Source organism: Erpetoichthys calabaricus, chromosome 8 (genome assembly GCF_900747795.2).
Source record: "Erpetoichthys calabaricus chromosome 8, fErpCal1.3, whole genome shotgun sequence".
Lineage (NCBI taxonomy): Eukaryota > Metazoa > Chordata > Cladistia > Polypteriformes > Polypteridae > Erpetoichthys > Erpetoichthys calabaricus.
The window spans coordinates 148,067,559-148,094,672 of record NC_041401.2 but is presented as its reverse complement, the minus strand read 5'-3'; the positions used below and the strand labels follow the sequence as shown (position 1 = coordinate 148,094,672).

Below are 27,114 nucleotides of genomic sequence, written 5' to 3'. Positions count from 1 at the left end.
CCAAATTTTTGCACAGCCAGTTTTTCACATTTGATTTAATTTCGTACAACTAAATACTGCTTCACTAAAAATCTTTGTTCAGAAAACACCCCAGTACTCCGATGTTCCTAGGAAATGAAAGACATACAACTGTTACTCTACTTTCAACAAAAAAAAAATAAATTATTATGCAGGCTCAGAGGGGTTCCCAAACTTTTTCATATGACTGTATGTTAGAAATTACATAAACCTACAAGAAGCATCATCGTGGTTGGTTGGGGGGCGGGGGGTATTGTGTTCAGCATAGCTTTAAATAAGTGTGCAGGGATAAAAAGTTTTTGTTTACAAAATCATAATTAAAAATGAGTCAAGTTCAAAATGAGTGAAGATTTGCAAAACAACAATAAAGTTTATCAGTTTGAACATTCGATATCTTGTCTTTGTAGTGTATTCAATTGAATATAGGTTGAAAAGGATTTGCAAATCATTGTATTCTGTTTTTATTTACGTTTTACACAACGTCCCAACTTCATTGGAATTGGGGTTGTATTAATACTACATTTCAAGGCAAATTAGCTTGCAAAAGACTAAATCTCTGTCTACACTACTGTGTTTTTGTTTAAAATTGCAGACATTTGTCACAGATTTCACACATTTGTCCAGACTGCACAGGTGTTTTCAACCCACAAAAAAATTAATATATTTTGAAATGTTCTGCAGTGCCAGATATTTTTGAAAAATCTGGAGCATTATTTCAATGTGGACTGGCAAAAATTAAGATTCCTGAAAACAGACAGATTTGTTTTGTGCTTATTATGTGACCCTTGCCTGACTGGTATCAGTTCGTTCCAACATGTTATTCCCTGATTGATTATATTCTATGGAAGAAAACCATACTCCAACATAGTGGGCATAGAAGAGTTCCTTTCAATGCTGCCTGTTGTGTTGTTTATGTGTATAAATCTAAATTGCATTCTGTACGTTTTAAGTCATGTATAAATGTGCAAAAGATTAATAATTTGCTGATTGTAACAGTTTTGTGATAAATCTTATGGTCAGCAATGTAACCATCCCTTCCAGGATCACCAGTTTGGGTAATGTCACGTGTACACTGTGTAATTTCTGGAAATAGAGGTCAAGTGACTACAGACACTGCACCATATAGTCACTACTGTACAAGCTTGTTCAGTCTAATTGACATGCCATGAAGTGGATGCTCAGACTATAAGGCAGCCAACTGAAATTTGACAAATTCTTTTGATAGTACAGTAACTCATCACAACACATCTCCTGCCGCATGTGAAATGATGGCTGAAATTCAGGCCAACTCAAAAAGCCAGTTGGCAACTGCAAATAGGGCTTACAATTGTGCCAAAATCACGTAGTGTATGCCCTGCTTAAGACTTCTGTGCTGCACACGTCCACTGTAGGGAGACAACCAGGTCATATGCGTTTTGGAGTCATTTTAGTTTGGACAAACATGTCAGTGTTGACAGATATAGTTTTTTTGTTTAAAAATGCCGTTTTTAAATAAAAGAATAGTAAGGTGGACATAGCTTAAATTTCATTAAAATAATGGTTCAGTGATCAGCTCTCAGTCTCCAAAGGTCTTGGAGACGGTGGTCAAATACCATTACAGTCCTTGTCTGTGCAGAGTTTTCACTTTCTCCCAATGTGGTTTTGGGATGACCTTTTGGTACTCCAGTTTTCCTCCCACATGCCAAGACGTGAATGTATATGTGTACATGGGTGGATCCAGCCTTGCATCTGATGCAGCCAGGGTAGCCTATGGCCCTTCTCAACCCTGACTTGAATTAAGCAGGTTCAAAATTTGTGGATGAATGGACTCATCTAATTCAACCGTGTAGAATATAATAAGAGGAGAAAAGCAGGAAAACGCTGAATTAAAGATTAGAGAAAAATGTAATATATGTATACAAATAAGACATTGATGTGAAACTGTAAAATAGTGCTATGGTGTTTATTTCAAGTCTATTGTCATGTGTACATTGTGCAATAAATTACTTTCTTTCATATCAGCAGTTAACAAAAATACAGTACAAAAAGTATTCACAGCATGCATTATACATATACTGTAAACACAATTATACTGTATGCTGTATGCACAATTATATACAATATAACAATGTATGCATGGATTTGTGTATTACAATATTTGTTCTTATGATTAACTGTTCAGCAACCTTATGATTTCTGGATAAAAACTGTCTTTTAATCTGCTGGTATGACAATGTCAGTGGCTCTGATGGCTGAGGCTTTAATAATCCTGTTATTCTTTCTAAGGCCTTGAATTTTGTATATGGCATCAATAGAAGGCAGCTGTGTGCTGGTAACATTCTGTGCCGCTCTACGCGGCTTGACATCCTTGACCTGAGCAGGTGCTGTACCAGGATGTGATTACTAGAAGTTAGTAGGAACATAAAGAAATACATGAGCTGTTGTCAGACAACCGATTGTGTTATGCCTACTTCAGTGACAGTCACTCAGAGAACTTTAAAGCTGCTCACCCATTCAATAGCAAGCCCTGTAATTTAAATGGAAGTGTGATTTTTACTTCCGCTTCCTGAAGTCTATTACCAGATTCTTGATTTTGCTGACATTTAAGGGTATTGTAACTGGAAAAATAATTCTAGAAAGCAACTGGTAAAACATGGATCTTTTATTTTAAAAGGTGCTGCTCATAATCTGTAGAGAGAGAATGTTTCTCAAAGCTGGGACATGTGTCAGAAGATCTTATCTCTCTCGTTTGTTTATAGAGGCCAGACTAAGCACTGTACACACTGGTGACAGCATGTTTCTAAGCTTTATCATTTACTTGTTTCTGGCAATCAGCCAGTTTAGTTGTGGTTGCAGAGGTGTAATATGATCACATGTAGCACATTTGAGAGAGCATAACTAAGTAAAATATCGTTTACCTTTGCAGTCTCTTTTTAACATGGTTTAACATGCCTGTTGACCATTAATGTCGCTTCTACGGATCCCTCAAATCCACCTCTTTCAGTGGCACTCCGTAAAAGAAGGCTGCGTTAGGGTCATTATGTCAACCAGTGCTCTAGGTGACACACCAGTGGTTTGCCATATTTTAACAACCTAATTTTTCTATAGCAATTAAGTGGTGTTTTCTTGCCAAATATGACACCCTATCCTGGGTTGGTTTCAGTTTTATACCCAGTGCTTCAGAGTTAGACTCTAACTCGCATAATCCTAAAATAGATTCATTGTGTTTGAAAATTTTAGATTTTATGTGATGTTAAGTTAACCTCAGGTGTAAAACAATTCATAAGAAGTTTAATTTGTCTTAAATAATTTAGCGATTAAAAATGTGCAGAAGCCATTTGTGAAAAAATAATTGCATTTTTGCTGCTTCTAAATAATTTAAGGAGGGAATTAGGCAGAGGTCAAAATTAAGTGAACATCGTTTCTTATGAGGAGGTACTACCACTAATAAATGTGGAACCTTTGACAGTTCACTCTGGAGCATTTAAGTTTGTGCTAACACCATGTTGAGAATATAAGACTCCTGTAGCACAGTTGCTTTTATATCAGTCTGAGAAGTTATTTCCATACAGCTTTTATAGCCCAACATTTACTAGAGAAGTTTTATTTACTTATTTGAATCTTCACTGGAGCATGCATGAAAATTAACTCAAAGATCAAGCCATATGATTTTCCAAGATATCCCTAGCCAGCAGCAATATCACCTGCACTTCAGAACAGGTAATCTGTCTAATGCAAAGCCTATATGGCCTCAGCCAGTACTTGAATGGGAGACCAACTAGGAAAAGCTTGGGCTGCTGTGGGAAGATGTGTTGGTGAGGCAATCAAGGAGCACTAACCTTGTGGTCCGTGAGTGAATCCCAATGCCCCAGTGCTATGACAGGGGCACTGTTTTGTGATAACTGGTGCCATCCTTCAGATAAGCGTAAACCCAAGGTTCTGACTCTCTGTCTGTGGTCACAAAGATGCCTGGGTGTCCTTTGAAATGCATAGGGTTTACTCCTATGTCCCTTGATAAATTGCTGGCTATGGCCTGTTCATTCTGGATCTCTATTCATCCCCTGTCTCCATTTGGCTAGCTATCTTTCACCCCTTCAGCACCTAATGAGTACTTGGTGACACAAATATGGCTGCTGTTGCATGATCTCAGAAAATACTCCACATTTGTTGTGGCAGAAGTGGTTGTCTACTGTCATTGTAAAACTCTTTGAGTGTCTACAAAAAACTTAGATGAAACTAATTAAATATCTCAAACAAATCAAGGGAACATTGGTGTAATTTAAGCAGTTTTCTTAGTGTATTAAGCTGAACACTCAGACTGTATAGAATCACCCTATATTTATAGTTGAAATAGCTGGACAGGTTTAATACATGTAATCCTGGCCGGATTAAGGTAGGTGCTATTGATGCTGCAGCATTAGGCCCAGATGAAAACAGACGAATTTTCCAGAAGCTGAACAGTTTTCCTTTGCTATATTAACCTCAAAATAATTCTTAGAATGAAATTTGGAGTCCAACTTTCATTATTAAAATGTTGTTATTATTATTCATGTTCAATAAAGGCTGTCTGGTTGTGTCGCAAGCAATTAAGGCTCCTTGGTCGGTCTGAGTGCGCATGTATGGTGAGTGTCGAATGCACATGCACCAATGCCGAGAAAAAATAGGCCTTTTTTGTGCTGCAGTATCAGGCCCAATTTAGTCTTAATCCGGCCCTGCATGTAATGTATAATTCAGATTAGTTTAGATCTACTATACATGTATAACAAAAAATTTGTAAAATCTATTTTCTGAATCTGCTCTTTCTATCACACGTGTTATGTTTAGAATCTGAACACGGAGAATAAAAGAGAAGATTAGGACCAGGAAATGAAACAAGTAAAGTTCAAATTTTTGTTATTGGAAAGACAAAGAGCAAAATTACTATGAGATTGCCAAGTGGTCTCATTTTAGTTAAGTGGGACACACAAAAAAATTCAAAACCAGAAAATCAAAGAAAAAGTAAATTCACAAAGATATATATATATATATATATATATATATATATATATATATATATTTTTTTTTTTTTTTTTTTTTTTTTTGGTAAGTCGTTTAAACTAATGATTAGCGTAAGCGATTTTCAGCTGTTCTTAATGTGTCGCGTTAATGACCTCGGACATCACAGTGTGCAAAACTACTCCGTCGATTCTGGGAGACGTGTCGCAGTATCAGACTCAAGAAAAGGCGTCGCCCATGGGCACACAAAAAAAAAATTTTGGTAACAAAATTAATAATAAAAGTAAAAATGAACATTTACACTAAATGGGGGAAAGGAATCAAAACCTAAAACTATTTTTATAGAAAAACAAAATTCACCAAGGAAAAAACCCGTGTAAAGCCCAGCGGTGTCTCACATGGCTAAAACCAGCTTTATCTATTTATATTTTGTACACATCCTGTGCCACTGCACATTTATAATGTGTTCCATTAAGCAGCAAGTAGGTGTCTTTTTTTGTTTGAGACTGTGACTCTTATAACAAATAGAATATACTGTGCACTATTATGATTTCCCCATGATTTTAATTTTTTTTCCTTTTTAACTAGTATAAAAATAACCATCAACCTAATATTAAGGTGTTCCTTATATTGTGTTCACACCCCATAAACAGAAATATGCAAAAAGTGAGGAAAATGTGTGTAGAAATCTTTTAGTACTTTTTAGCATGCAGTTGTTAATGGAACAAAATGTACCTTGAGGCAATAGAGCATTGCCAGCAAGAATGATTATTACCTAAAGCATAATTTCCGTTATGCTTCAAAAATACTTTCTCTGTACATGTATCATAATAGGAATCAATAATGCCATACAGTCAACTAAAAAATATGAGAAAGATTTTGATTTTTTTTTAATTTATTACTCAGACCTAACACACATAATGAATCTTAAATCAAATAATTTTACTTACACTTTGTTTTACTTAAGTGTACAAACTAGGAGTGAAATTGAAAACCTCCAAATTCAGTGCTAAATTAAGTGCATTACATTTACAATTTACATTTTTAATTTCCATTTACAATGAAATGTGGCTTGTAATCCAATTTGTTGCTTTAACAGATGTTACAAAATCCAGCATAGGTGGCTGTATGTTTAACTTTCTTTAGAGTATTTTGTGTATCCTTTCCTTATTCATATTTCACCAAAATCAGTTGCATTTTGTGAGATCAGTCAAAGACATAAATTGCTGTTTTTATGTTGAACATTAAAATTTTGAATCCACTCAAAGCAAATCTAGTTAAGTTCTATTAGTGGACATATTGAATCATAGTTTCTAAAAGCTTCCTGTTAGCAAATACCTTTAAACTTTGTATATTGTATCCTGTACTTTGAAAAGAAATAGCCAGTACACATGAAATTTAATGATTATTAAATTTTAATTGATAGATCCATAGTTATACCTAACTTTAAATGACATAATATCAATTTTATGACTTGAAAATATTTAAATGTGAGAAACATGGGTGGTTTACGCAAGTTTGGCGAAGCCCACTCTAGCATTTCCCTTGTCGAAAACTGAATAGAATGCTCTTATGAAAGTGTCTCCAAGAGTCCAGAAAGGCATCCCATTTCGATAACCATCCTTGGAACTTTCAATTCCAACTCTGCAGTAGCTGTCGCTTGACTGAAAAGAAATAAGGTAAATGCAAAGCATTAATTGTGGTGATTAAATACATTTCATTAAGTGATGTATTATTCCACTCTGAATTCCTTTTTACAGTATTTTTCATTATTGTTGTGTACTTCATTAGTAAAGTGGAAACCAATGGTGCAAAATGATCTAAATGGATCAGTTTAAAGGTTGTAAAGAGGTTTTTATTGAAATGAAAGATATAATTACATTTCAGCTGTGAAAATTGCAATATTAAAATGCTTTGGACATGGGGAAGGTGCTATATACATTTTCATTGTTTTTATTCTTCCTGTGATGTGTCAGTTATTTGAAAGTAAATAAGTGATAAAGCAGATTTAAAAATATGCAAAGTATATACAGTATATATATAATATGCAGTGGAACCTCGGTTCACGAACGTCTCGGTACTCGTACAACTCGGTTTACGACCAAAAAGTTCGCCAAACTTTTGCCTCGGTTCACGACCACACACTCGGTATACAAACAAGCCAGGTTCCCTTTCGGTTTGTACATGTTCAGTCTCTCCCTGTGCATTTACTGTGCAGCGAGCAAGAGAGAGAGCGAGAGCGCGTGACACACACATGCACACTCACAGAGGCAGCACACACAAAGGCATGCACACACACAGGCAGCGCGCGAGAGAGAGCCGCGCACACACACAGGCAGCGCGTGAGAGACACAGACTCGCACACACACAGGAGCCCGAGAGAGAGGTGCGCACACACACAGGAGCGCGCTAGAGAGACACACACACAGGCGCTCCAGGCTCGCAAAAGAGAGAGAGACAGAGCGAGCGGGCGGGCAAGCGAGAGAGGGAGGACTGGACGCATATGGTAGAGAAGGCTTGTTTTTCTTTTCAGTTCTGTTTACAGCGATCGGTTCGTAGCTTGCATTGTTGCAATGTTACTTTTCTTGGTGGTTTATTAAATTACGGATTTTTCAAATGTTCATTTTTTCCCCTGTGCTTAAAACTCATTAAAAAAAAGTGTTTTTAACGAGCAGTTCCTAGCACTATAGCGTGAACTATTGCAGTGTTAGTTTTCTCTGTTGTTCAAGGTTTTCTCAGTGTTATTCAATGTTTTTACATTTAGTTTACTATTACGCTGTGCATTCTATGGTTTAATTAACTATATTTGTGCTTAAAAATTAAAAAAAATATATATATACATACAGTTCGTACGGTCTGGAACAGATTAATTGTATTTACATACAATCCTATATATGAAATGTAAAACTATATGCTGAAATTAAAACTTTCACTTGTAAGTAACATATTTTGGTAGTAGTAAGTGTTCTGAATCTCATTACATTGAGTCTGCTCATCAGCTGACTATATCACAATATAATTACTATGCTTAATTCAAGGAGCAAGTGGTCAGAACTGTGACGTGCATAATTACATTAAAGAGTATTTTGCTTTTTCTAATGATCATATTTTTGTTCTCCTTTAATATTGATTATGAAGTACTATAACAACATTTATCCACCTTAATAAAAGGATAACTGACTGTGTGTCTGCACGGTTGCCTTGTTCCGTACCATTCCAAAAGATGGCACATTACAAGCATTTTTAGTTATAAAATGCATTGCAGTTGTCATTTCAATACATAGCACATCACAAACATTAACACTTCTTTTATGAATCCCATATCAAATGGCATGTAACAAAGTCATAGGCATTGCATTTGCCATTCCAATGGATGGTGCATCAGAAACATTTGTAATAATGCATTTTATTATTTACATGCATTACAAAATGCATCCCAGTAGATGGTACACTGTAAATGTTACCAGTGAGGTCTAAGTTGATTAGTTCAACTCTTCAGAGGCGGGTAGCACAGCTTGTTTTTAAATAAATGTGCCAAACTCTGTTATAATCAGATAATTTCTATCTTTTTCTGCCACCTGTTGTCAATTAATTTTAATAAAAAATTTTCAATTTAATTCATTACAACTCTTTAATATTAGTAGACCCATTGTAAATAAATACATTTAAAAAAAAATCCTTTTACCAATGTCAACTAAATGTAAGTTCATAGAAAAACAGGCAAATAATCAAATCAAGAGATCAGCAATTTTATTCTCAAAATGACATTTGATGGGACCTAAAGTAAAGAGCTGTATTATTAAAGCTACTGATTTGTGTCTCAAAATGTAAAAATTGTACCAAATGATGTAAAATGCTTTCATAAGCAAAAAAAAAAAAAAATCAGTGGCACAAAATAAGACCTTTAGTATGCTTTAAAAATAAACAAATGAGCATTTGTTGGGTGAAGCGTACTTACAGTTAAAACATACGATGAAGCTTCCAAGTGGAAATGATGTCCATTCATGATGAACGTGAGGGGTGGTAAGCTACTGACACTATTGCAGTCCACAGTGTACTAAGGTAAACAGGAAAATACTAATGTTACAAACAAAATATTTAAACGGAGTCTGTAAATTAAATAATGAATGTCCTTTATTTTTCTGTCATTTACAAAATTATGCATTGAATACAAAATCAATGCATTCACACCATTTTATTTTCTTATTAGTATATATTAAAGGGAAAATGCTGTGCTGTTTTGCTCTTTATAAAAAGCTTTATTTGGATTTCCCATATGTGCCAAGTATTGAATCGTGCCTGCTTGATTCTGCATTGACTTAGAGCTGTGGTTGTCTTAATTTTTGTTGGTTGCCCACTGTAACTTCTTACAAAATATTATGATTTTGTTTTCTGCAGTTTCATCATTTAACTGTAAATGTATGAATGGTGTATTGTGATGTTCTGCTTTGATTATTGTAGTGCTACAGCAAACATTTTCTTGCCAGAAGTAGCCATTGTTCTGAAGATAGGAGTCTTTTACTTGTGTAAGCAGCAGGTTATTATCCAGACTGGTGTCCCTGCTGATTGCATTTGACAGTTTCACATTTCAGAGCTAGTGTATGACAGGTACATTATGAATTATAGAAAACTGAGTATGTCTTTATAGTCCTTTTATCATCCTATTCCAGATTTCATGTATACCTTGACTGCATAGTCGATTAACCTTTGACGCCACAATAGTAGTGGGAATGCAACTTTGGTCTGCACTTCCCACTTTTAAAGATTAAACTCTGTGTTTTAAGAATAAAAAATGTCAAGAGGAACTCTCCAGCAATGCAAAAACCATTCGCTGAAATTATCATGTTACATTACTGAAAGCTTGAGTATTTCAGTCACATCTACCTGTTACCTGGACATACTGTCTGTCAGCTTTAGTGACTTTGGGGGAACTTAAACAAATCAACTGGCCATCAATTGTCCTACACATTGAGAAAGTTTAACAGTTCTCCTTTCTGGGCAATGAGAGGAAGCGATCAAAAAGTGAAATGAAATGTTGTTACATTAGAAAATGTTTTGACTATAAAACAAGTTAGTGCCTGAGATCATATCCATACTACTATAGCACCATGCTAAGGAAGTTTAAATTTCTTTATTATTTTTTCAAAGATATTGGTAAAATTGATTGATGAGAGTTCTTTCTGTTACGAAGTGAAGGGCACTGCTAGAACCTAAGAGGAGAGTGCATTTATGATAAAGGTCACAAAGCACTTTTTCTTTACACCCAGGATTATTGGAGTCTAAAACAAACTACCAAATCATATACAGTAGATGAAGCAGAAACCTTGAAAAATGTACAAAGTATGTGGATCTGATATTTGGACAACTTACAGTAAGTTAACTGCAGTGAGCTTAAGATGAATGTTCTATTGCTGCACTAAATATTTGTGAAATTCTTCCACTATAAACTAATATGTGTCCACTGAAATCTAACATCTTATTAAAACAGTATTCCAATTTTATAGTTATATGCTGATTTTAATTTAGACGGAACAAATTAAACATGCATTCTAGCGGAAATGGGCATTTCAAATAAAAAATATGTACTTGTATTAATTTTCCTTCCTGCTTTTGAGAAGTAAACTGTATTGATATAAACAATGGCTTGCCCATGTTTATATAAAAAAAATAGGACAAACCAGTAAAGTGGTTCTTTTTATACATTTTAATACACCAAACAGAACATTTTGTGCTCTACTTGAAGCATTAGATCTATCATTTTCCTCATTGCATACCAAAAGTGCCAGTTGTGCACACTTTAAGATGTGAAGGCACGTAAGCAGATAAAAGAACCAGAAATACAAAAAAAAAAATTGTATTAGTGTCTAGGTATATAATTGAGTCTCTCTTGAATAGTACTGCCTTCTCATGCCTTTTAAGTGTAGATCAAGGATCAATCAGACATGCATCAACCAAAACCTTAGCTTGTTAATCGCCCAAATGTTTACAAATTAATGATTTTCATCATTAGATGTTTATATAGTTACAATGACTTTCATTTGTGCTGATGAAAAACTATAATACACTAATGCTGAGCCGGTTTACAGTGTTTAGTCTGGTGGAGCAGTTTGCTGGCTTTCAATTTTTTGCTTACATAAGCAAGTTTACCTTCAACTTAAACAAAGGGAAATAATTTTATAAATAAAACTGCCATTCCCAAAGTTTCAGTAGGAAGCTGTATTATGAAATGCCTGGATATTCAAAGGCAGTGTGCTTTAAATAAGAGATTGTCAAGTAATGGCCTGTTCAGGTTTTCTCGGACCTCTCAAGATATCCTCCAACAAATTTATTACAGTGTTATCCTAAGGTGCAGGAATCCTCTTAACACACCAAGCCAGCATCAACTGTGAAATAATTTTTTTTCTTTTTTGTAAATCAATGCAGCTTAATTTCTTGTGTTACAGTGTTAGCTATTTATGGATTATCAGAAAAAATATAGGCAGCATTCTGTGATGATACTTACATCACCATTTTCATCAGGCTGAACCCCAATCTGCTGAAAGAGTTGGTCTGCAAATTCATGGGGGCATTTGAGAAGAGACGTGCCAGTGTCCACAATAGCTGAGCACCCACTGCTGCACCAACCAGTTGCCTGATGATCAATTTCAAAACTACAATAAAGAAAATACATTAAGTTAAGCGTGTGTTGCTTTCTATAGCAAAAAAATTTCCTTGCAATTTAGTCAGTTGATCAGATATCCATCTCTATAAGGTACTGCCTATTTTAGATTAAAATCTTTTATAGTCAGTATGGTGATTGAGCTTGTGATATGTATGGTTTTGAGTTGTAACTAGTTATCCACCCAGTTGTCATCTCAAAACACCAAAAATCACATGCCTTGATTTTGATTAACTAATGTGTGAAATTTCATATGTGTAATAAGACACAAGCTATAGAAGGATGCAAGCATTTTGGTACATCTAGCCAAGTTTGACATATTTATGCCTTTTCTAAAGTTGAAACTGATGCAACACTAATTAGGAGAACAAACTCAACTTACAGTGTATACATATACATGTGCTATGACTACCGTGTCTCCTTGTACACCTGCCTTGGAAATATACAACAGATCCAAATTTCTCAGATTGCTGTCTTAACTCACCACTGGTCTTGGGTTGTTTTGGTTTTAGGCTAGATCTGTGATTTTGCAATTTCTGGCTGTTGGGAAACAATCTGCAAAATCATTTTAAGACATGCTCCCTCGTTTTTTAGAGCAGAGATATCTACCTAGCCCATGAAAGTGAGTAAATTATTAGACAGAGTCCTTATGAGGTTGTGAAACAAAATGTGAAGTATTTGCAAACAATTTCAAATTGTCTGCATATGTTGTAAGCACAATGCTAGGCTAAGCCTTGGGAAGCAGAAAGTGAAGTCCACATTGTCACAAATGTAGCAATTACAGTATGCCAGTGTGGGAATGACACCACAAAAAGTGGCATGTCCAACTTTGGGAACACCACCAATCGCTTCAGGCTGCCATAAAGCAGTAGACTGTCCCTTTAACATGTATGTGTGCTGCTGCATGCCGTGTCCTTGTTCTTAAAGTGACATCTCCTGGCCACGCATTATCAGAATGACCCAAAGACTTACAAGGAACCTTCCTCATCTAAAACTTGAAACTGTGAATTACCATATCATTAATCCGTAAATTGGAGTTTAAAGATGACTTATGACCATCAGGGAGGTAAATTTGTACTCCAGGTGGGTTATTCTTTGCAGTAGTGTGATTGGCAGGTGAAAGAGTGGCCAGAGGTTAGTAAAAATCAAGTTTTCAGACATCATGAGTCTATGCCAATAGCAATGGGAGCAACTCGGAATGGGATGCCCTTTTGTCATGATTTTAAAGTTAATTTTTTTTCCTTCAAAAAGCAATGACCTTTATATTTTTGTTGACCAACCACTAAACTATTCCAAACAGATTTTTTGACACTGCACCATCTCTAGATAAAACTAATGGATGAAGTGTTATTGTGAACAAACTGTAATGGATTTTCTAAATAACTTTTATTTACAGGAAAGAGCAACCATAAAAGTATAAATGACTGCACTCTGAGAAAAGTTTGCAAAGGTAACATTTTTAATCACACAGTTCTGAAGTGCTCCATGTTAGAAGTTCTCACCTAAGAAAAATGTGGGACTTCAAAATTAATGAGTATATAATGTGAACTGTACATGTATGTGCAGTATATAGATTTAGGATTTTGACATATTAATATACTGTAGCTGGTTGATTACAGTATCGCTTCTTCAAGCATATTTAAAAACTGCAAACACACGCCTTGCCTTGCTTAAGCTTCATACTTTCTTTTTTTATCTTTCACGCTGGACTGCATAGACTTGTATATTGTGGCAATACGAGGTCATAAAAATAACTTAAGGCTTTAGCACCTTACTTGGGTACCTGGGAAGCATGTGTATTAGGGACATTCTGTCACAAATACTGTACATTAGATGCGTCAGTGTTACAATTTCAGCTATTAAATGTATTTTCGTTTTCTTTCAACAGGAAGAAACTATCAGATCCATAGCTCAAATCACACACAGCTTCACAGAAGATAAAAGTACCAAAACCAAATCTGAGTTTTTCTACATTAACTATTGAATTCATTAATTGACTTTTTCAAAATGATTCTGTGGAGCACTCTGGATAAATTTTACTCAAAATCGATCATCTTTTTACATTTTACAATACAAATAGCTGTGCAAGGTTTCATTTGAATTGAGTAGTTCATTTTTTAATTATTTCATCCACCAACTCACATTGCAACTCAAATTTACAATCATACAGTGATCTCCTAGAATGCTCCGTCATGTTCAAAAACCAGGTAAATCTGTTTAAAATTCGTAGATTAAATTTTTGAAGTTACCACAATAATTTCCCTATATACAGTATGTACATACATTAAATTTAGGAAAGTGAAAAAAATATATTGAAATGTAAGGCAAATATTAAATAGGTGTTTACCCATCAATCTGAACCTGCCAATGACTTCCAACAGCCACTGGAACCCAGTAGATTTCACCGGTGTAGTAGCTTGGGTCTGTACCTCCAAATACTACTTCACTGTTACGTCCTGGAGTGCTGAAAAACAGAGCCAAGAATTTTGTTGTGCAGAATTTTGTTTACAGGTGTAGTCTGCGTTAAGTGGATTTTTAAATAATTAAGATTACGTCCTTAATAGTCTAAATTGTTTTTCAGTATATTCACTGGATTTTTATCAAATATAGTTCACCACATTTTTTGTTGACCAAAGTCCAGCATATCTAACACATCATCTCCTATGTGTGTGTGGGTTTTTTTTTTTTTTTTAAATATCATATATTCCCTCAAACCTATCTGACCACACTGGGAGTCTTATAAATTATTTACAACATAATAAAGTGAAAAAACGGCAGTGCATTTTTCTCTTCCCATCCATATAAAGTGGTTCTGGCTTAGTGCCATCTCAAGGTGGAGAAATCCAGTTAAAGAAACATTCAGATTATCTTTATAATTTTGTTTCTTTTTCTTTACAACACACTTAGAAGGGCCAAGAATACATACATGCTCTACAATATAGGGCAAAATGCTTAGTTTGTTGAATTGTGAAAAAACAAAATTCTATATCCTACTTGCTCAAGTAGAAGGAAAAAATTGGCTCTTCAAGAAGGTTTTGTGCAATCATATTGTCTACAATAGGTGTTGGTCCTCCAGGAATTTTGTAGGCCAGTCCCATGATTCCATCATGCAGTGGTCTCGCAAAGTGACTTCCAGGCTCAGTGATGCTAAGACCAATCTCTTGTTGTTGTACGGTAAGTGTGCCAAGCTGTTAAGTAAAACAAAAATAAAAAGACTGAAACTTAAGACTGCTTACTATGAGGGCAGGCTTAATTGGATTACATGCTTTTTGCATTTCTTGTCTCATGGTCATAATTTGATAGAGGTTTCTCTCATAGAGGGAGTAAAATAAAGAACTAATCTTCAGTGTTATAGAATACAGCATATAAACAGAGATCAGTGGTTTGCCCTACTCAGACTACAACTTCTAATCTGGTAGTGAGTCCTAGTGACAGTTTACCTCTGAATAATAGTTCATTTGGCTATTTGGCAAAGAGAAACTTCAAAGGTCAAACATGAGTTACTTGCAGAATCACTAGAAAATCTCAAAAGATCTGTTCCTTGAACACTGTAAAGAACCACCTGCAGCTGTCTTAAAGGATTCCCCACTTTGCACCTTATGTTCCCATTTTCTACTGATTTAAAGCTTGAAGCAATCCAGCCTGTTCCTAGTCTGACTTCCCACAGAAATAGTCATATGCCTTATTATTATTACTTTCATTTCCCCAAAACTGGTTCAAAACTGTTTGAACCAGGAAGTCTAAACACCCCCAGTGACATCCATCTACCTACAGTAGCACTGATAGAACAAAGAGATGCCCTCCAGTTGCCCCTATTGAAGACCATACTTCTTAGGACCATCTCTGGTTGTGCGTTATGCCAATGACCCTTCTGCTACTGGCAAACCATGATGATTTATGTAGAGAAACTTGGAATGATTCGATATTAAGTTTTGGTTGTGAACCTGAATAATTTTTATTTTTATCTAAACTTATAATTTGCATTACAGCTTGATTAAATTTGTTAAATCTGTTTCTAAAAATTGTTATCCTAGTTCAGATGTAATGTTGTATGCTACACGCATATATACATTCTGATTTCTCTTTTTGGGATTTGCTTTCTACTTGTTACATTTTTATCACAGGGCCTACTTTTATGGTGCATCTGACATTGAATAATCCCTTTACCTCTTTATGATGCCTTGTCATTTCCTAGAATTCTGAAATACAATGGTTAAGTTTATCAACTATGGGGCACTTTTTTTTTTAATTATGTTTACAGTATGCCCTGACAATTTTGTGTGCATGGAAAAACACACAGAATGCTTTTTAGAAGTATAAGCTGACCTGCCTCTTTCCAAGTTATATTTCACAAAGGCAAATCTCCATTATAATGTCACTAATTATTCAGACAATTGCAAAATAGCATGGAATCTGTTTGGTGCACATAATTTTTCCCTCAATGTTGAAATCATCCTGGTAACTTTGTTTACTCATAATCGCAGAAACTCGATATTCTTCTTGTTTTGTAGGAGATGAGAGACTGGTGAATGAGGGTATCAGGTTCTATTTGACGTAACAATACTGAATTTCCACAAGTTTTTATTGGGTATAGAGCTGAACATAAGCATATAATCATTGCTCAGGTAAAAGAAAAAGGAAAACATTTTAAGTAGAGAGATTGTGTCCATTGACCATGTTGACCGTGATTCAAAACATGGTATATCCTTCAACATTTAAGCATCTGAAACTAATTAATTTTACTTTAAATTTTCAAGCTTCGTACTTTATATTCATATAAACAATATTTTCTTAAGTTTTATTTATTGTATGTTTTCTATAGGACTGTAAAACAAAAACTTCTAAACTGACAAGTTTTTTTTGTTGATAATTTTGCACCACAGCAGAATGACACTCTTGGTACCGAACCTATGTTCTAACGGTAAGAGCATGGTTAATAAATTTGCTGTACCCTTTTGTATGATGTGAACTAAACAAATGCTACATTAAATACTGATTTGCCGTTCATCATACTTTAACTAGTATGGAACTTAAAGCAGGCCATTGCAAAGTAATCACTTATCTTCATGCAAATGAGAAATAAAAAATGACATGTCCATATTTGGGATTGTGGGGCTTTTGTATATATTTTCCTTTAGTAATCCAATATGTGATTAAATCCAGCCATGCTGAATAAAAAAACAGTATGAGAAAAGATTTTCACTAGGCTATTTGTACTGAGTGGCTCGGACAACATTAGATCAAAAATGATGACATTTTCATGGTTATTACATATTCTCTATTTTTCTCTCTGTCATGTTCTAATGCTTTTTGTCATTTACTTGTAATGCTTAAGACCAAACTAATTTCTTATTATTGTATAATAATGTTTACTTTTAACTTGACGTTGCCTACTAAATAGAAAAGACATTTTTTTTCTGTTTTTGGTGATACCCCGTTCTTAGTGTCTTTATCCATCCCACAAAAACCCCATTCTTCTAATCAAAGTTGTAGGAAGATGGAGCCCACCATGAATGAATGAGCACAAGTTTTGAACTTGGCTCTGAGTGTAACACCATTCAAGAAATGGCCAAGTTTAAATCAGTCAATGGTGCTGCCCTCAACAGTATTAGTTATTACAATTATTTATAGTTATTACAATTTACAGGTCACATATACAGTAACATGTTATCTTGAATGGGACAGGGCAAGTAGAAAAAATGTCTGGATGTATCTTGTCAACTACCAAGATGTAATTAGATTATTATAGTAGGACTATTATTGTTACCTGAACATATTTTAAAAATATATATCTTGCCCTGCGTGTACTTTTAGCACCTATCTTCTATGTCATCTTGCACCTGTACCTCTCTTGCCTGGAGCTCCTTCTCTCGAGCCTGTTCCTGTAAAGCCTGCTTCTCAGACTCTGTCATCTTGCTTGCCTCCTGTTTTTGAAGGTGAATATAAGCATATCTCCAATATCTCTACTCTCAGTTCCTCTTTTGATCATGTCACCAAAGCCAAACTAACCAATCAGACTGCCCTGAGGGACATGGACACATATTCAGATCTTACTGTATAGTAGATACTGTAAGCATTTAATAGAATTTCATTAATTTTTTTTCCTTGAAAAAGCCAAATGTAAAATAGTGAAATAAACCTCACCTTTGTAAAAGTTCCCAGAAGCCTGGGTTCTCCATCACTGATCCATCACTAATAAGCAAGAACATCTGATTTTTTTAAGGCAATAAGTCCTTTAATTCAGCATATCACGCTGCAAAACACTACACCCCTTATGATGCAATCTGATGTATTCCTATTTTTGTATAAACTGCATTTAAATGAATGCAAGTTACCTTTCTTTGGACTTGCAAAAGGCTATATCCTGGAGGACCTCTGGTATACATCTCATATTACAACTACTGAAAGGCCCTATGCTGAGGAGAAAAAAATCTATTTAGTACCTTTTCATAAAGAAAGATAAGACGAGGGAGAGATCCTTAAATGACCCCAGAAAAACTGGACCTGAAGCATTCTTGAATTTCTACCCAAAAACTAGTATGCAGTATGTAAAATGCTGCCTAAGGCCTACCTCTTTTTTCTGTATGCTTTATACAATGTATGTGCAACCTAAACCTGTGTGATTTAGTACTGTACTCGAAGATTCTGTTTCTGTTGTAATATTATCAGCTGTGTCCAGTTAAATAAAATATTTAGAAATGTGCACTAAAGTATCATTAGTTAAGTTTATTAGATGTAACGGGAAATGAACAGTACTCACGCTGACAGTGTCATAGCCATAGACCCCAGTTAGACTTCCAGAGACGTAATTCAGAGAGAAATGCTGTCCATTGCTGGAGTATGTAGAAGACTTCTGAGGGTTGAAGAGTGGGTGCGTTTCTAAAGGAGGACAACAGGAATTATTGTTAACTGGGTTATGAAGAGGTGACCTGTTAACTATGACTTTCTCTAAATTTCATAGATTGATAATAGCTTAACCCAGATTTTTTTTTTTTTTTTTTTTTTTTTTTTTTAAAGATCTGTGGAATTGTATTGAAAAAAATTAAAATGTTGCACAGAATTTCAAATTCCCAGGCGTGGACCCAGACTCTGCTTCATGAACATGATAAAGTCACAATTTGCTACATATTTAATCACACTGTACTACAGTATCTATCTAAGGTTTCCTTGTGACTTCAGAATTCTTAAACGTTACACTAGACATTTGGGGGGGTGGGAATGCATGGTCTTATTTTATGGGACACAAACAATCCTTGAAAGATTTTCAGAACTTCTAGAGAAATCATCTTAGTGCATTTTTCATTTAACATCCTTAAATGCAAGGGGTGCCAACTCCAATCCTGGAGAGCCACCGTGGCTACAGGTTTTCATTCTAACCATTTTCTTAATTAGTGGCTATTTTTTTTTTTTTTTTTACTTCTAATTAACTTAATTTAATTTATTTGCTATTTAAGACTCGCACCCTTTAAATCAGGGCTGAGCAATGTTGTAGTGGCTTAAGGTTTTCGTTCCAACCCAATTGCTTCATGAGAAATCATTCATTGCTGACGAAGCACCTATTGTGAAGTGACATTTTTTTTGCTCAACTTTAGTTCTTTAGTTGTTTCTCTTGTTAAGATTTAGAATCCTTAATTGGATGTTTTTTTTCTTAAACAGCTGTGTTCATTGTTTAAACTGCTCCTTATTAGCAATAAGATGCAAGTGACAAAGAAACCTGCATTTCTTCATCTAGCTTGTCTCCATTTCCACCCGTGTGTCTTCAACATTCACAATGTGGTTCAACTACGTACTCAAAAGGTAACTGAAGAGAAAGTGAGGAACTGAAAATTACTCCTCCATTTTAGGACTTCAAATCACTTGGATGATGCATGTATCAGTAGAAAGGAAAAAAAATCTATGATTTAAGAATGAACTGACATGATAGAGTTAAAACAATAACAAGCCATTAAATTAAAGAAGCAGTCTTTCTAATACCTGCAAATACTTAGTAGTATGAAATTTGGATGAAGTTGGCATATAGATTGCTTTTGTTTTTAGCCTAACTGCTTATTGACTTGTATTTTTGATTATTAATTTGTACTTCTGCATATATTATTAAACTACTTAGGTTGTCAGACTGCACCATCTTGCATGTACAACATTCTAATAAACATTTGAAACAACTAGCAGTGATCATAGTGACTTTTTACTAGAGATTTTTTTTTAAATAACCTTAAACAACAAAGGGGAGAAATCATTAGCTGTTAAAATGAGCAAAATTCGTTTTATAACCTGGAATTAGACTCATGTAGTGCTCCAATTAGATAAGGAATGAGCTGTTCCAAAAGATAATACTTTAATTTAATGTGCTTAAATGCCCCTTAGAAAGATGACTGGGTCCAGCTGCATTCTTTCCAAATGATGTTGTTTTCCAAATGGTTTTGTTGGCTTGCTTTTTAAATGCACCTAATATATCAAGATTTTACCCAGTGCACATTTTCCATGGTCATGTTATTGCTTAGAAATGCCATATATTAATATTTTGGATACTTACGGCATGCTTCACTCTGGCAGTAGATGGAATTAATCCAGAGGTGTGAGGATCCTGTGTCAAAGAGAATGTGAAATGTCTGGGGTGGTGTTCCAATGCTGATTTGTCCAAAATAGGACATCTAAAATTGAGACATATGAAAAAATTTAAACAAATGGAAAAGGAAAAAAATGGGTTTAAAAAAAAAAAATACAAGACCAAAGTTCTCCTAGGTATGTCAATCTTTTGATAGTGTTGTGGGTGGTTTTTTTTTTTTTTTTTTAAAGCTTTCTGTTAATCTGCTTATTCAGATACAGGGTAAGAGGAAGTCTTCTGCCTTTTCATTAATCAGCCAGGTAATGTACTGGAACCCATCCTGGCACGGATGCCAGACTAGGCATGCCATCCATGACACAGGGCAGGAGCCCACCAAGCTCACCACAGGGTATATTTATACATGCACCTACACTCAAACATGTGAGACTAAGAGTTACCAACAGGAACATCTTTAAATTGTGAATAGAACCGGGATGGCCAACAGGAAAACATAAGCAGAATGTGAAAACTCAATGCATTCATTACCAGAAATTGAACTCCGGACTCTGGAGCTGTGAGGCAAAAAATTAAGTACTTAATTATCATATTACCTAAAATACATTGATTTTATTTTTCCTGGTTTTATTTATCTATATAACAACATATAAACACTGAATTCTGCTATTCTTAAAGCAAAAATATTCCAATATTTGAAAACCTTAAATCAAATCTTCAATGTGCTCAGTTTGATGGAGTAGTACATACTATTGACCTTTTGCTTAAGCATGATATTCATGTAAAAGTAAAAATTCAAGTAGACATTATAGACAGAAAAGATCAATGAAAAATGTCTTCATTATGTATTATTTGTTATGCATTATTTAATGCATTTATAAAGATCAGTCTAAGTTCAGTGATTTTAAGAAAATCTTAATGAAATTTTCATTTTCCGTTTCACAAATATACTTCTGCGATCTTACAATGTTTGCATATATATCCTTAATTGAAATATAAATTATATTTTAGATTTACCGTGTCGCTAATTTCCAAAAATAAAAACATGGCAATAGCACTTTACAGGTCAGGGAACATGTAGCTATAGCTTCAATGCTACAGTGTATATCTGTAAACTGGAAGACAATATTTATTTAACATTTTGATATGGATATAGTATATGCATTGTCCAACTCACATCTTTGTAGTTAATAAGATTTTCATCGTAGGAGCCTTGATAGTTTAACTGCTGCAGTTCTGCTAGACGGCCTTCTTCTCTTAGTCTATCATGAAGAGACTTGACCTTGATCAGAGGAACTCTGTAGATGAAGAAATCAAAATGCAGATGAGTGAGGGTACAGCTCTTTATCAACACGTCACATTGTTTTTCAGATGAATATGATATAAACAGGTAGAATTGTCATTTTTGAGAATCAAGTACTTTATTTCCTTAAAACAAAGTTGACTGAGCTCCAGGGTGGATCTGCTGCCCTACAGCTGCAGAAACATGGCTTCAGTTTCTTGCCTAGATGCACAGTCTTTGTGGAATATTGTTATACTTTTTAAGTACATGTTGGTTTCTCCATCTAAAAATGAAGTAAACTCCAGTGCTGAAATGTCAGAAGAACATCTGCTTATAAATGCAAAATGCAATATATAATGAAACAGCAGCTTTCTTACCTATAGAGTCCCTCAGCCAAAGCAAAAATTGACAAGCTAAGAATAAGGAATTTCATCTTGTCTTTTTGCCTTAAGGAAAGTGGGAATTGCAGCCTTTACCAACTTTTTATAGAGTCTCAAGCTGTTTGCACCTAATCATGGTCCTATCTAATCAAGCCTTTTCTGCGTTTGTACTGAGATCTTACTTTTTTTGTTTGAAGGTTCTTGTTAGAGGACACTAAGCCACTCCTTACCTATGTTTACACTTGCCCCCAGGTAAAAAACAGCCTAAAAAGTAACTTTTATACTAGCATTTTAAAACAAGTCTTAACTCTCCGCACCTTAGTTTTTAAATCCGTTATATAATTAATAAAATGCATTAATATATACACCTTTTCATACAGTCAAAATTGTATTACTTTGAGGATGTTGCATATGCAGATGCTTTTTTGGCATATAGGATTTCAGCAATAAGTAAGAGTATTTGCAGTATATTTCATACAATTGCACTTGATATCATCTCATAGGAGTGGTCCGATTGGAATTGACTACCCGCTACACCAGTGACTAATAGCAGTCCAGCATATTACAAAAGTGTTCTTCACACAGTTTGCACACATGCAATAATGCATGGTGGTGTCTGAAAATTGTCCTGATGTAAGAGTATTTATGAGATTCTTTTTTGAGTGTGCTATTTGATAGACTTGTTCATCCTAGCTTAATTCTTGTCTTGCACATAGTGATGCCAGTACAGATGAAAGTTCACCAATATCATAAACTGGATAAGCAAATGAGAAAAGTGGAGGGATTGCAAGAGAAACCAGAAAGCTCATCATTTTGCACAGATTGAAAGCTGCTATCCCAGTATTTTCACAGTATATTCATTCCTGAGAAGTCACAGTAGATATTCTGCTTTCTTTGTGTTTATGCATATTTTGCCATAAACACCTTTTTATTAGAAACATACTTGCCTTTGTTATCCATAAGTAATTACACAAACAATAATTAAATCAAATATTGTATCCATTAAGTGAAAACAAAAATTCTGTGATCATTTTGTGTTTGAAGAAAGTCATTGTACAGTAACCTTCTCTTGAGTCACAACAGAATAAAAAAATTGTGATTACCTACAAATATTCTTTTGATATTGTGTTGTGGTAACATGAATTCCCCCATGTTTCCACCCATATCATTTGTTTTTGATTGGTATTAAAAAGAAGTACTTCCTCTATTTGAATCCCACGTTTGCAAGTATAAAATGCCTTTGTATGTATTTTGGGGGAAATTAGTAAAAATTGTCTGGCTATGACGTGCTATGTTGCGCGTTCTGCTTTCTTTTACTAGTTAGTGTGACCAATACCACTTGTTTAGGCTTGCCTTTGTTTAACTTGCAATTGAAAACACCACACATTTCACTCAGTAAATCCATCTCATCACAGTAAAACTCTTCATGGACATAATGAAGGATTGCTTTAGAAAAAAATTAACCAATCAGTAATGCTGTCAGCATGCTATCAGCCAGGCATCTCCCTTGGTCACCGATGCACATGAACTGTTAGGGTAAACTTCGGCTTATGGTAACCTTAGTAAGGAATTGATCAGGCAAAACAGATTTGGGAGGGTGTCATTAAAAAGAAAGTTATCTGCTCAGCACATACAATGTGTAGTTTAAAAAAAAAAAAAAAAAATTATAGCATTATTTTATTAAATGTAAGTATTAAAGGAAAGGTCTCGTGGAAGAGTCAACATTTGTCTATTTTATTAATCTGCTTAATTCGACTTTTTTTATTGTCGCATGGGACCATAGCCTATCTTTGTAAGGATGGTACTCAAAGCAACAGCCAGGACAGGGCTGGGTGCCAGCCTACCACAGGGGACTTTGCACTTCCACAGGTTGACAGAGTTTGTGAGTGAAAGTTCCCAATCAACCTGATGCAGTTACACAGATGAAACGAAATGTAACAGGGAATCAAAACCCATAGCTCATTTGTTCAACCACATTCCTGGGGAAAATGTCATAGTTTTATTCATTTTACTACTTTATGTATGTAGTTTTAATGTCTAAATATTAGGCACCTGGTTCTGCTTTTTAAGGTGAGTTATTGTACGTGGCATGCTGGTCTAATGGCTGCCTGTGGTCTAAAAACACACTGCAGTCAGTGCGTTTTTTCCCATGTTGCTGTGCGTTTAGTGTATTTGGCTCTGTGTTGCACTTGCATCCTATCTAAGCTAGGTTTCTGCCTAATGCTGGGATAGGCTTCATATCCTAGTGATCCTATAGAGGGACAAATGGTGTATGAGCGATACTTTTGATGTGTTTTATTGAACATTTCCCTGAAATTTTATATATGCGTCATTTGTAGGCAGATTGTATGAAGGCTGATCAATTGCTTACTCTTTACTGATCTGAGATGAGCTCAAATATGTACCTGAGGCCACACCTAATCTGGCATCAGCACCTGGACAATTTTTTTACCATGTAAACATTGTTGGAGAGTTAGATCTTGAAATATCTTAACCTCATGAATGATCTCATGACATACTGTATTATGGAAGAAATGCTTCTCTCTTTATATAAGTTTACTAGGTAAAGCGTGAGGAAGTCAGGGCCTTCTTGCAATGAGCTGACCCACAGTCATGGGTAAATGAAAGTGGATACACATTAAAACCTAGAAGGGCCATATCAAAATTTAATAACCATCTAGCAGTAATGCCTCCAAGCATTCCATACCTAGATTTATTTATGACCGCTCTTTTGGAAGAGTTTACTTGTATATAGTACTGCAATGGTTTAGTAGAATTAGTCTGTTTCCACATGCACACTGCAATATAGATATGCAACACATTTGTCTTGTGTTCAGTAAATCAATCAATCAAGTGATATAACAAGAAAACACGATAAAGGTTATCACATTTAATATGTCTGATTAAGGTGTTTGGCTTAAATGTTTCAAAGATAAGAACATTTTTAAATCATTGTTTAGTTAACACATATTGGATTTAGCTGACATGACCAAACATTTTAAAGAATATCTTAACTACATTTTTTATTCCATTTGTTTATAAAAAGCACTTAAAATGTTAAGTACATATTACCATCTAGCTATGCAAAAAGCTTTTACTTACTTACATTTGGGCTATAACTTTTTTTTTTTTTTTTTTTTGTATTTTATTCTGCAAGAATGTAAATTTAGGTGAGTTCCACTAAAAGTCATTGTCAGTAGAAATTTAAGAGCAAACACTAGAGTTGTCAATGTCACCTTCTTAGTAGACAATGTGAACTTGTTATACTCCAAAGTCATTTTTACTTTTTTCTGTTCTTTTTGATTTACTGTGTGTTTTGGTAAGCGCAGATACAAGGACTCGCATGACAGTGCCACTGTGTATGTGAGCATAAACCGATATAAAACATAAGATTAACTTTGGGTCCGTAATAATAAATCTGTATCATCACAGCAGTGTGCCCTTAGAGCACAGTATATGGCGGGAGCAGTCATTCAGTCATTGTTCAACCTGCTATATCCTAACACAGGGTTACGGGGCACACATCTTTAAATACTGTACTTTTTCACAAAAGACATTATGTAATATAGAGAAAAGTAAAGAATAAAGCACTACATAGATGGTTAATCCAAATTAATTAGCCCATTTTTTTTGGTTACTGCATTGTTAACCAGAAACGTAACAGTGTGTTGGTAAATCGCTGTTATCCTGTTCCTTTTGAGAAAACTAAATTATATTAAAAACCAGAGTGAGCAATCAGTCGTTGATTTGAGTTATTAAAATAAAAGAAAAATATTGAGTAAATATAAATAGTAGCTTTCATAGCCAGTGTGATCATTTCTGTTTAATTGTTTGCCGCCCAACTAACATCATACTTTTACAGAGTTAGTAAGTGGTGAGCATAAGATACTGTAGTTTCACAAAAAAATAAAGAAATTACTTTGTCCCCTTTGGTGCTCTGTGCGCTTTAACGATGGAGCTACCATATAGATGCAAGAAATGAAGTAGAGTAGGGGTTTTATTAAAGTATTATTCTTATTAAAGTATTAATGTATTTCAATATTTGTGTGTTGTATGTATTATGCTAATGTTAGGTTAGCTTAGGGTACGTTATATAAGGTCAGGTGTATACTTGATGCAACATCGCAGAGAAAATGAGACCGTCACTTCCCTGCATGCACTGCACACAGAATGCAGTGATGCACTCACACCTTGTATACAAAGTCAGCGCAGTGAAAATGACATCACACACACCTCCACACTCTCCTAATATATATCAATGTGCTTAGCGATGACATCGAATGACGCAAGTGGAAATACTGTCCCATGCTCCAGACTAAATTTGTGCATTAATAAATGCACTTATCAATTATACTTAAAGCGTTTCAATGTAGGTACAGTGTGTTTTTCTGGACTTTACAAATTTAAAAAAATCAACTTATCATGACACACCCTTAGCAAAGGTAAAATTGAATCTTCAGTTATCGGTATTGTGAGTTGCTCAGATATCTTATTAGAATAACTTTTATAAGTGACATATTTTACAGGAAATGTAAAGATGCTCTGCTGCCTCAAGCAGAAAGAAGCTGATCATACTGTTGATGTCTCTTTCATCACCACTGCATGTCAAGCTTTATATTTTCCAGGTAGCAGGCTGTCTGTAGTACAGTGCATCTATCCATTTATCTGCCATTTTGTCCAGTTTGAGGTTGCTGTGAGTATAATTTACCAGAACTACAAATGCAGCAAGTGAATGTGCTTCAACAGTGAAAATAGAGCCATGGCAACATACTTTTAAATTTCTTCATGTTTTACCAAAAACAATTACATATCCCAGAGTTTCAAAGCTAAAATTACAATGTAATGTTTTTAATTTTGCACAACATACACTGTAAGAGCCATTTTCCTAGTTATATAAAATTCATAAATATTTTACTAGATGACAATGCATAATCTATGGGAGGTTCCTAAAACCCCCATAAGTAGAATTGTATTGGTATATTCTTGCCATTTCTAACAGCTTTGAGTAAACATTATTCAGTTAGTGACAGCCTTGCCATGTGTTAGGTGTAGAAGGCATACGGTTTTAAACCGTGACCGTGCCTATGCACATGCCTATGTGCTTCTAGGACTATGGCTTTTTGAGTGTGTAAAGTAACTCGTAAAACAGCACTTATTTAAGTGCAGAACCGTACACTTATAGTGCACAGAAGAAGAACCTAAGAATCTTTAAGTATATAAGAAGTTAGGAACCTTTAAGTAA

At 34.8% G+C, this 27,114-nt stretch overlaps 3 protein-coding genes across 5 annotated transcripts in view; 2 read left to right on the top strand and 1 right to left on the bottom strand.

Moving 5' to 3' along the window:
- tns1b (tensin 1b) overlaps positions 1-27,114 on the top strand; it is a 793,111-nt gene that overhangs the window by 77,324 nt on the left and 688,673 nt on the right. The gene's annotated exons all lie outside the window — the stretch shown is intronic.
- The window catches only part of zgc:92380 (uncharacterized protein LOC445086 homolog), a 1,014,629-nt gene that overhangs the window by 514,547 nt on the left and 472,968 nt on the right, over positions 1-27,114 (top strand). The gene's annotated exons all lie outside the window — the stretch shown is intronic.
- LOC114656147 (gastricsin-like) lies at positions 6,405-22,037 on the bottom strand. Its single transcript, XM_028807578.2, has 9 exons — positions 21,870-22,037; positions 21,388-21,508; positions 20,184-20,301; positions 18,411-18,529; positions 14,645-14,838; positions 13,998-14,114; positions 11,495-11,642; positions 8,951-9,049; positions 6,405-6,656 (listed from the first exon to the last, which is right to left on the bottom strand). The coding sequence occupies exons 1-9, from the start codon at positions 21,923-21,925 to the stop codon at positions 6,501-6,503; spliced, it is 1,128 nt and encodes a 375-aa protein (XP_028663411.1). The 5' UTR covers positions 21,926-22,037; the 3' UTR covers positions 6,405-6,500.